This window comes from Fundulus heteroclitus, unplaced genomic scaffold (genome assembly GCF_011125445.2).
Source record: "Fundulus heteroclitus isolate FHET01 unplaced genomic scaffold, MU-UCD_Fhet_4.1 scaffold_167, whole genome shotgun sequence".
Taxonomy (NCBI): Eukaryota; Metazoa; Chordata; class Actinopteri; order Cyprinodontiformes; family Fundulidae; genus Fundulus; species Fundulus heteroclitus.
The window spans coordinates 341,672-351,649 of record NW_023396579.1 but is presented as its reverse complement, the minus strand read 5'-3'; the positions used below and the strand labels follow the sequence as shown (position 1 = coordinate 351,649).

The window sequence follows — 9,978 nt, the reverse complement described above, 5'->3', positions numbered from 1 at the left end:
TCCATGCCACCATGGACCCCTACCTCCGTAACCTGAACCTCTATCCCTACCCAGCCACCAGCAACCAGGCCCGGGCAAAGTCATGCCACCTTGGATAATCCATGCCACCATGGACCCCTACCTCCACAACCTAAACCTCTATCCCTACCCAGCCACCAGCAACCAGGCCCGGGCAAAGCCATGCCACCTTGGATCATCCATGCCACCATGGACCCCTACCTCCATAACCTGAACCTCCATCCGAACCGGGGTACCCACTCTTAAGCACCCCCCTGTGTTATAACCAAATAATCCGAAACGGCAAAGTGTTCGCGCCTCTGGTATGGCTGAAAGACTTCTGTGCCCCTGGTATAGCTACAAAGTATTCTAAATGGCACATGTGCTATTGACAATGTGACCCAGATGGCAAGTGCCCCGCCACTGCGTATGTCTCCAAAACGGCAGGTAGTTAAGGGTTTGCTATTGGAGACTAAGTGTCCGTGCCCGGCCCAATCACCACCAACACTTGGCCTACTAATCCTCCAGCCTGGAGCTCCAGACCCAGGGCCCTCCCCGGTCCCTCTCACCCGGAAACAGCCTCCATCCCTGGGCCTAAACTTAACCAACACCCGGCCTGAAACTCCAGACCCAGGGCCCTTCCCGGTCCCTCTCACCCGGGAAGGGCCTCCGTCCCTGGGCCTAAACTTAACCAACACCCAGCCTGGAGCTCCAGACCCAGGGCCCTTCCCGGTCCCTCTCACCCGGGAAGGGCCTCCGTCCCTGGGCCTAAACTTAACCAACACCCAGCCTGGAGCTCCAGACACCCAGGGCCCTTCCCGGTACCTCTCACCCGGGAAGGGCCTCCGTCCCTGGGCCTAAACTTAACCAACACCCAGCCTGGAGCTCCAGACACCCAGGGCCCTTCCCGGTACCTCTTACCCAGGCAGAGGCCCCAAGAACCCCAGATGGCATTTTGCTATTTAGGAGGATTTGCCGATGAACCCAGATGACAATGGTCTTCACAGCCTGGAGCTCCAGACCCAGGGCACTTCCTGGTCCCTCTCACCCGTGAAGGTCCTCCATCCCTGGGCCTAATCTTAACCAACACCCAGCCTGGAGCTCCAGACACCCAGGGCCCTCCCCGGTCCCTCTCACCCGGGAACAGCCTCCATCCCTGGGCCTAAACTTAACCAACACCCGGCCTGGAGCTCCAGACCCAGGGCCCTTCCCGGTCCCTCTCACCCGGGAAGGGCCTCCGTCCCTGGGCCTAAACTTAACCAACACCCGGCCTGGAACTCCAGACCCAGGGCCCTTCCCGGTCCCTCTCACCCGGGAAGGGCCTCCGTCCCTGGGCCTAAACTTAACCAACACCCAGCCTGGAGCTCCAGACCCAGGGCCCTTCCCGGTCCCTCTCACCCGGGAAGGGCCTCCGTCCCTGGGCCTAAACTTAACCAACACCCAGCCTGGAGCTCCAGACACCCAGGGCCCTTCCCGGTACCTCTTACCCAGGCAGAGGCCCCAAGAACCCCAGATGGCATTTTGCTATTTAGGAGGATTTGCCGATGAACCCAGATGACAATGGTCTTCACAGCCTGGAGCTCCAGACCCAGGGCCCTTCCCGGTCCCTCTCACCCGGGAAGGTCCTCCATCCCTGGGCCTAATCTTAACCAACACCCAGCCTGGAGCTCCAGACACCCAGGGCCCTCCCCGGTCCCTCTCACCCGGGAACAGCCTCCATCCCTGGGCCTAAACTTAACCAACACCCGGCCTGGAGCTCCAGACCCAGGGCCCTTCCCGGTCCCTCTCACCCGGGAAGGGCCTCCGTCCCTGGGCCTAAACTTAACCAACACCCGGCCTGGAACTCCAGACCCAGGGCCCTTCCCGGTCCCTCTCACCCGGGAAGGGCCTCCGTCCCTGGGCCTAAACTTAACCAACACCCAGCCTGGAGCTCCAGACCCAGGGCCCTTCCCGGTCCCTCTCACCCGGGAAGGGCCTCCGTCCCTGGGCCTAAACTTAACCAACACCCAGCCTGGAGCTCCAGACACCCAGGGCCCTTCCCGGTACCTCTTACCCAGGCAGAGGCCCCAAGAACCCCAGATGGCATTTTGCTATTTAGGAGGATTTGCCGATGAACCCAGATGACAATGGTCTTCACAGCCTGGAGCTCCAGACCCAGGGCACTTCCTGGTCCCTCTCACCCGGGAAGGTCCTCCATCCCTGGGCCTAATCTTAACCAACACCCAGCCTGGAGCTCCAGACACCCAGGGCCCTCCCCGGTCCCTCTCACCCGGGAACAGCCTCCATCCCTGGGCCTAAACTTAACCAACACCCGGCCTGGAGCTCCAGACCCAGGGCCCTTCCCGGTCCCTCCCACCCGGGAAGGGCCTCCGTCCCTGGGCCTAAACTTAACCAACACCCAGCCTGGAGCTCCAGACACCCAGGGCCCTTCCCGGTCCCTCTCACCCGGGAAGGGCCTCCGTCCCTGGGCCTAAACTTAACAAACACCCAGCCTGGAGCTCCAGACCCAGGGCCCTTCCCGGTCCCTCTCACCCGGGAAGGGCCTCTGTCCCTGGGCCTAATCTCAACCAGTACCCAGCCTACCAATCCTCCAGCCTGGAGCTCCAAGATGGCATTTTGCTATTTAGGAAGATTTGCCGATGGACCCAGATGGCAATGGTCTTCACAGAACTCAGTTCCTATAAACCTGCGGAAGGGGTTTTTTGGTGTAAGGCCCCAGGATCCCTCCAGACCCTTGTATCTTCCTGGGCTACCCCTGTTACATCCCTATCCACCCCATGCTGGGGCCAAATCCTATTCAAAGGGATACCTGGATGGCAAGTCAAAGTACTCTGCCATTTAGGACAATTCCGGGATGATCCCAGATGGCAGCTTACGTAACTGCCATTCGGGATGATTCACAGATGATCTCAATTGACAGGTCGTTAAGGATTTGCTATTTAGGATCATTCACTGATGGTCTCAAGTGGCAGGGACTATCTCAAAAGGAAAAACCTGTTAGCTCAGTCTGCCATCTCAGAGCATTTGTCAATGCTCTGAGATGGCAACCCCCTGCTTTTGATCGAAGGAAACCCCGTAGCATGCACCCCATGCTTGTGAGGGTGAGAAACCCCAATTAAGCACGTGCTTTTGATCGAAGGTAACCCCGTATTAGCATCATTCACTGATGGTCCCACGTGGCAGGGACTATTGGAAAAACCTGGTAGCTCAGTCTGCCATCTCAGAGCATTGACAAATACTCCCAAGTGGCAACCCCCTGCTTTTGATCGAAGGAAACCCCGTAGCATGCACCCCATGCTTGTGAGGGTGTTAAACCCCAATTAAGCACCTGCTTTTGATTGAAGGAAACCCCGTAGCGTGCACCCCATGCTTTTGAGGGTGGGAAACCCCAATTAAGCACCTGGGTGCTTAAGTGGCGCAACACCGGAGCATTCAGCACATGGTCTTCAACACTGAGACACGGTAAGTTGTTTTCTGCTTCTAAATGGGAGGGAGTGTGTTTTAATGGCTTAATAGAGTTAAAATGTGTTTATTTGTGAAGACATTTAAGGGCAATTTTGCCTGCCTGATTCTAAATAGCATTTAGTGGCTGCCATTGCAGTCCACTCAAAGTATTTAAAACTGTCATTTCTCTTTTCAGCTTGAATATAAAATGACTCCGCCAAAATCCCCGGGAATTTGCCCAATATGCCAAATCCCGTACAACTACTTAGGCAAACATCTGGCGAGCCGGCACTCCATCCTGAATAAAAAAGAAAAAAGAATTTTGATTAACTATGGGACAGGGAGGGTAAATTTCCGCCACTTGCCCTGTCCCATTGTGGCATGTGGCTATTCAAAGAGCAGGGTAGATAGGCACCTGGACACAGGCCATCCCGAGGTGGACGATGGAGAACTCCAGAAAATTATTAAAAAAATTAAAAAACAGGTGACCATGGATGCCTTAAGGGCCCTCAGGGCTACTGACCCCACCCCTCCTATGGTCTCAGGCCTGGACCTCGGACAGGAGGAAAATCAGCCAGGAACTGAGGTGTCCAAGCCAGATCCTCCAACCTGCCCCAGCTGCTCTAAAATGGCAGAAGAAAACAGGAGGCTTTGGAAGCAGCTTCGGACAAAGGAGAAGTGGCTAAAAAAGGCAAAAGCTAAACTCCACGCATTCGAAACGGTATGTAAAAGTATTTAATATATTCTACCATTTAAGATTATTTACAGATGTTCTTGAATGGCAGCTTCATTTCTACCATTTAAGGTCATTTGCATATGTTCTTAAATGGCAGCTTCATTTCTACCATTTAAGGTCATTTGTATATGTTCTTAAATGGCAGCTTCATTTCTACCATTTAAGGTCATTCACAGATGACCTTAAATGGCAGAATGCTAAACCTTACCCTTTAACCTATAGCAGGCCCTCCAAAAGACGAGCGGTGGGGGGCCTGTCGAGGCAGACCAGGGGTCATCCGAACAAGTGGACCCCCCAGAAGATGAGGATGAAGACTCATCCTCTGAGGAGCCAAAGAAGGCTGCAAAATCGCGATTCCCATTGAGGGGATTCAAAGATTTTCCTCAACCCATCCGTAAGTAATGTCACTGCTTGTTAAAGTTTTTTCTATTTTATAAACTATACAAGTTATTTTTGGGACCTTTTTTTATTCAGTGGAGTTCATGGAGGAGTACTGGTTACACTTGAGGGGGTCCATCGGGACCAAAAAACACGTGGAAAACCAGAAGTCCAAATTGGGACGGGTAATGTCCTTCCTTAGATTTGTGAACAAGGGAAGGACAATACTCCCCAATTGGACTTTTCTGCAGGACCTTGATCGAGTTCATCAGTAAGTATCTCTCTCTATATCATAAACAAACATGCATCAGATGTTCTTGAATGGCAGCTTCATTTCTACCATTTAGGATTATTTACAGATGTTCTTGAATGGCAGCTTCATTTCTACCATTTAAGGTCATTTGTATATGATCTTAAATGGCAGCATGTGTTCATGTTGAAGTTAGAACATTTCTTTCTGAGCAGGTGGCCGGCGAAGCTCCTCAGAGAGGGGAAGGCAGAAAACACCACTAGGAATTACCTCCTGAATGTGATGGAGTTCGCGGGCTACTTTCGGGACACGCCACCAAGCACCTCGCGTGTCCCGAAAAAGGCAGTGATTGGCCTCCTAAGAGCAGTGTCCGCTGATATTAAACAGCTTAAAAAAGATGTCAACGTCCGCCAGATGTTGGTCAAAAAGCGTAAGATCAGAAGGGTGATTGCCAAGGAGGACCTCAGGAGGTGTCAGAGGCAGGCGTGCAGGAAAATCCCCCAACTGCTCGGTAATACTTTTTTAAAATTCTACTATGTTCAAGTACTTACCTGAGTGCCTGTCATTTAGAATCATTCACAGATGATCTTAAATGACATCTTCATTTCTATCCTTTAGGATCATTTACAGATAATCCTAAATGGCAGTCACTTACCTGAGTCTTAATTTATGTTTTTGCAGACACCATCCAGACTGACCCCAGCTCACTCAACATACGCCGGTTCTATGGCTACTTTGGCGTATACCTCGCCAGTATATATGGCCATAGAACCGGCGTGTTGACCAATATGACCCTGGCCGAAGTGGACGAGGCGCGGGTTGACGCCAGGACCGCAGACCAGGGCTTTGTCATTAACGTAAGCATAATGATGTTGTGCCTGCCATTTAAGACCGTTTACAGATAATCTTAAATGGCAGACATGAAGCTGTTATTTATGATAATTCACAGATGACCCTGCATGGCAGGCAACTTACCCTCTCTTTTGGAACCACAGGTGAAAGAGCACAAGACAAATCGGGCTTTTGGGCCAGCCCAAGTGTACCTCACAGTGGAGGAGTTTGGATGGCTGGAGCAGTGGCTCCAAATAAGGGAAACCCTTCAGCCATCCACTGACCTGGTATTTTTCAACGAGAACTACCAGAAGATCAAGAACCTACAACAACACCTCCAGAGTGCATGGGCAGAAATGGGGTTCTCAGGTTCCCCCACATTTACAGATTTTAGGACCTCGATAGCAACATATGTAAGTAATCATGTCAGTTTTTTTTCATGTGAAAACTTTAAATTAAAGTGAAGTATGTGACACTTTCTATTATCTTTAAAGGCTAGAGATGCATTGTCCCCGGGAACCCGGACAAAGGTCAGCAAAACGATGTGCCATGACACCGCCACAGCGGAGAAATTCTACGCAATGCACCAGACAGCTACACAGCTGTCTGAGCTGCGTAAAAGGTTCCAGGAGGCTACGGACCCGGCAGTCTCAGGTCCCGGGAAAGTGGCGGAGCCTGTCATCCTGGAGTCTTCCAGCGATGAGGGAGAAGGCGAGGGTCCTGTGAAGAAGAAGAGGGTAAGTCTTTTCATTTTAAAATATGTGCCTGCTCCGAAACGACAGGTACTTTATGTCTGCCATGTAGGATCATGTGTGCCTCCTCTTAAATGACAGGTACTTACCTTCCTGTCATTTAGGAGCTGGCACACATGATCCTACATGGCAGATGTAAAGTACCTGTCACCTAGGAACATTCACAGATGTTCTGAAATGGCAGACATTTAATCGTCCTTGTCCTTGTTATATTTCAGAGAGTAGCACCCAGGGTTGGTTCCACAAGCCAGGAGTCCCCAGAGGCCAGGGCAGAGTCCACGGAGGCCCAGGCAGAGTCCACGGAGGCCCAGGCAGAGTCCACGGAGGCCCAGGCAGAGTCCCAGGCAGAGTCCCAGGCAGAGTCCCAGGCAGAGTCCCAGGCAGAGTCCCAGGCAGAGTCCCAGGCAGAGTCCCAGGCAGAGTCCCAGGCAGAGTCCCAGGCAGAGTCCCAGGCAGAGTCCCAGGCAGAGTCCCAGGCAGAGTCCCAGGCAGAGTCCCAGGCAGAGTCCCAGGCAGAGTCCCAGGCAGAGTCCCAGGCAGAGTCCCAGGATGAGTCCCAGGATGAGTCCCAGGATGAGTCCCAGGACACACAGAGGAAAAGGGGCCGACAAAGTTTGTCATTCACACCAAAAAGAAGCCCCTTAATGCTATACAGGTTGCGGGAGCGACAGCGGCGGAGCACACCGCGTGTGTTTCGCCTGAGGGCCAGACAAAGAAAGTTCCAATAGTTATTTATTTATTGTTCTTTGTAATATAGTTATTTAATTCTTGATAATGGTGTTATATTTTTGTAAATAAATGTAAATATTGTTTAAGAAATTATTTATTTATTGTTCTTTGTAATATAGTTATTTAATTCTTGATAATGGTGTTATATTTTTTGTAAATAAATGTAAATATTGTTTAAGAAATTATTTATTTATTGTTCTTTGTAATATAGTTATTTAATTCTTGATAATGGTGTTATATTTTTTGTAAATAAATGTAAATATTGTTTAAGAAATGTCTCGCTTCATTACTTAAGCCTTACTTTTTGCCTTGGAGTGGCATGCATGGTTTCTATAGGTGACGGGTAGATTCATAGATCATCACAAATGGCAGGTACTTAGGGACTGAGTGGCTTTCATGTAGGAACATGTATGCCTACTCCTAAATGACAAGAATGTAAGTAAGTACATGTCAAATACTTACTTACATTCTTGTCATTTAGGAGCATGCACACACGATCTTACATACCAGTCACCAGTACCTGCCATTTGTGATAATTTATAGATGTTCCAAAATGGCAGGAACTTAAGGGATGATGTCCAATGGGGTGCTCAGCCATCCTCCATGCAGGCCTAGGATGCCCTAGTCCTGGGTAAATAAGCTCCATGGGTGGCCCCTTGTTCTCTGGAGCTCCATGATGGTTTTGGAGAACCAGGGACTGCTCCATGGAGATTGATGTGGGCCTAGGGTCCCCCAGTCCTGGGTAAATAAGCTCCATGGGTGGCCCCTGGTTCTCTGGAGGTCCAAAGGGGATGTCAGCCCACCTCCATGCGGGCAAAGGGAGCTCTGTTCTTGGGTGGAGAAGCTGCATGTGTCCCCTGGTTCCCCTGATCCTAAGTGGCAGGTACTTAAGGGGTGAGTGCCTTCAGTATAGGGCCATATGTGCCTGCTCTTCAATGATAGGTACTTACCTTCCTGTCATTTAGGAGCAGGCACACTTGGTCCTATATTAAAGACACTCACCCCAGAAGTACCTGCCAATTAGGATGGTTCATTGATATTCCTAAATGGAATGATAGGTACTTACCCTTTATGTAAAATGGCATGTTGTCATTTAGCACCATTAAAATTATACCCAGATGGCAGCATATGCCATCCAGCATGATTCACATATCATCCCAGATGACAGCATTTGTCATCTAGGATGATTCACATATCACACCAGATGGCAGCACATGCCATCTAGGATGATTTAATGATCCATAATGGCGATACGCCACCTGGTGGCAGTTAACGGTATTACAACAAGGGTTGTCATTTAGGTTCACTAACTAACTGGTTTTCGGTGAACTTTGACCTCTTTGAGGGGCTGCACCGGGTCAAGGGTTGGCGTGAAAAATTGTTAGGGTAGGTCATATGGGTAACGAGGGATGGGGCTATTTTTCAAGCCACGCCCCATGACCCTGTGACCTTCGGTTAGCCCCCCAAGAATTTTCAAAAAAGGCCCAAAAATGCTCCGAAAAGTACAGAAAAACGGTGCTCACCCTAAGGGTTAGGGTGATGGCAAAGAGGCCTCCCAGCTTCAGAGACTTGAAGCTCATCAACATTACACGTGTTTTGGGGGTTTTTTCTTATTAAAGTGAGCTACTTTACCAAAAAAGAATGCTCAAAAATTTCACTCTGAGGATCTAGTAAGAGTCACAGCCCATAACACTTTCAGTTATTATTGCAGTCAAGGATGATGCTTTCAGAACTGATTCAGAGGGGGCTGAACATCAACGCTCACCATGCTAGATTTCTATCTGTAAACAGTGTTAAACTGTGAACGAGTTTCGTTAACCTTCATTACGCACTGCTTTGTAATTCTGTGACATATAATCCCAATAAAAAACAGTAAAATATGTTTGTAGCAATAAAAACTATGAAAAATTCTAGGGGTATGAGTACTTTTACATAGTACTGTAAATAGATCTGACACTGGATTTAATGTGGTGTGTTTAGAGCTTTGTCTTTTTCTATGCCCCAGTTTCAACCAAGCTTCAGCCATCATACAGATGTCCTCATGTCTTTTCTCTAGATTACTTTGATCTACAGAAACATTCACGTCAACTCAATAGCTCTAACGTCACTGGGTCACATGGCTGCAAAGTAACTGCAGCTCCTTATCATGACCGGTTATCTAAGTTTCTTAGAAAACCCAAACCGTGCTGCAGTTATTTTATTTTTTTTATAGAAAGAAAAGGATTTCACTTTGCAAACCTCTTGGGGAAAAAAGCAACATTTGTTGAGTCTTTTTCTAACAGTCCTGCCTTGGACTTTGACATTTTACCTGACTACTGAGGCCTGTAGAGTCTGGGTTGTACCATTCTAGGTTCCAGGCCTTGTCTACGGAGATGAACACAGTAAATTTTCATAAACGATTAAGGAAAAATGAGCGTCCACACAAGATGAGGCTGCACATCTGAAAAGGTTGTAGTAGGTGTGGTGGCCCCATTGGTGGCGCTGTGACACTGAAAAAGAGACAGGCGTGCACGGACAACTCATGGAAATTAAACTCAGCACCATTGCCTGGGGACTTTAAAATACTCCTGTTAGTCTTGAAATCCTGAACGGCTTAGCACCAAGATACATCACAGACTTGTCAGTTTATCAACTCTCCAGACCACTAAGGTCTTTTGGCTTAAGTCTACTCTACATACCCAGAACCAAACGAGGAGAAGTAGCATATCTATATATCTGGAACAAACACAGAGAAGACAGTAAAAGTTCTGAAGCCCTGAGTTCCTTTTAAAACAAGGTTAAAAACCAATTTCTGTAGAGTTGCCTTTGAATGTGAATGTTCAGTTCAACCTATTGATAACTGAAACTTCATTAGTTTAAGT

General features: G+C 49.1%; 1 protein-coding gene across 1 annotated transcript; it reads left to right on the top strand.

Annotated features, from left to right (window-relative positions):
- Positions 1-2,441: 2,441 nt before the first annotated feature.
- Positions 2,442-7,295, top strand: LOC118558860. Its single transcript, XM_036129422.1, has 9 exons — positions 2,442-3,459; positions 3,987-4,162; positions 4,400-4,571; positions 4,652-4,826; positions 5,021-5,316; positions 5,487-5,662; positions 5,801-6,049; positions 6,131-6,373; positions 6,607-7,295. Exons 2-9 carry the CDS (start codon positions 4,070-4,072, stop codon positions 7,114-7,116), a joined length of 1,914 nt encoding a protein of 637 aa, XP_035985315.1. The 5' UTR covers positions 2,442-3,459; positions 3,987-4,069; the 3' UTR covers positions 7,117-7,295.
- The last annotated feature ends 2,683 nt before the right edge of the window (positions 7,296-9,978 follow it).

Excerpts from the sequence above, each read along its gene's own strand:
- LOC118558860 (XM_036129422.1), top strand. The coding sequence starts at position 4,070 with ATGGCAGAAGAAAACAGGAGGCTTTGGAAGCAGCTTCGGACAAAGGAG. Across the intron at positions 5,317-5,486 it reads GAAAATCCCCCAACTGCTCG|ACACCATCCAGACTGACCCC; the intron begins GTAATACTTTTT and ends ATGTTTTTGCAG. Across the intron at positions 6,050-6,130 it reads GGACCTCGATAGCAACATAT|GCTAGAGATGCATTGTCCCC; the intron begins GTAAGTAATCAT and ends TTATCTTTAAAG.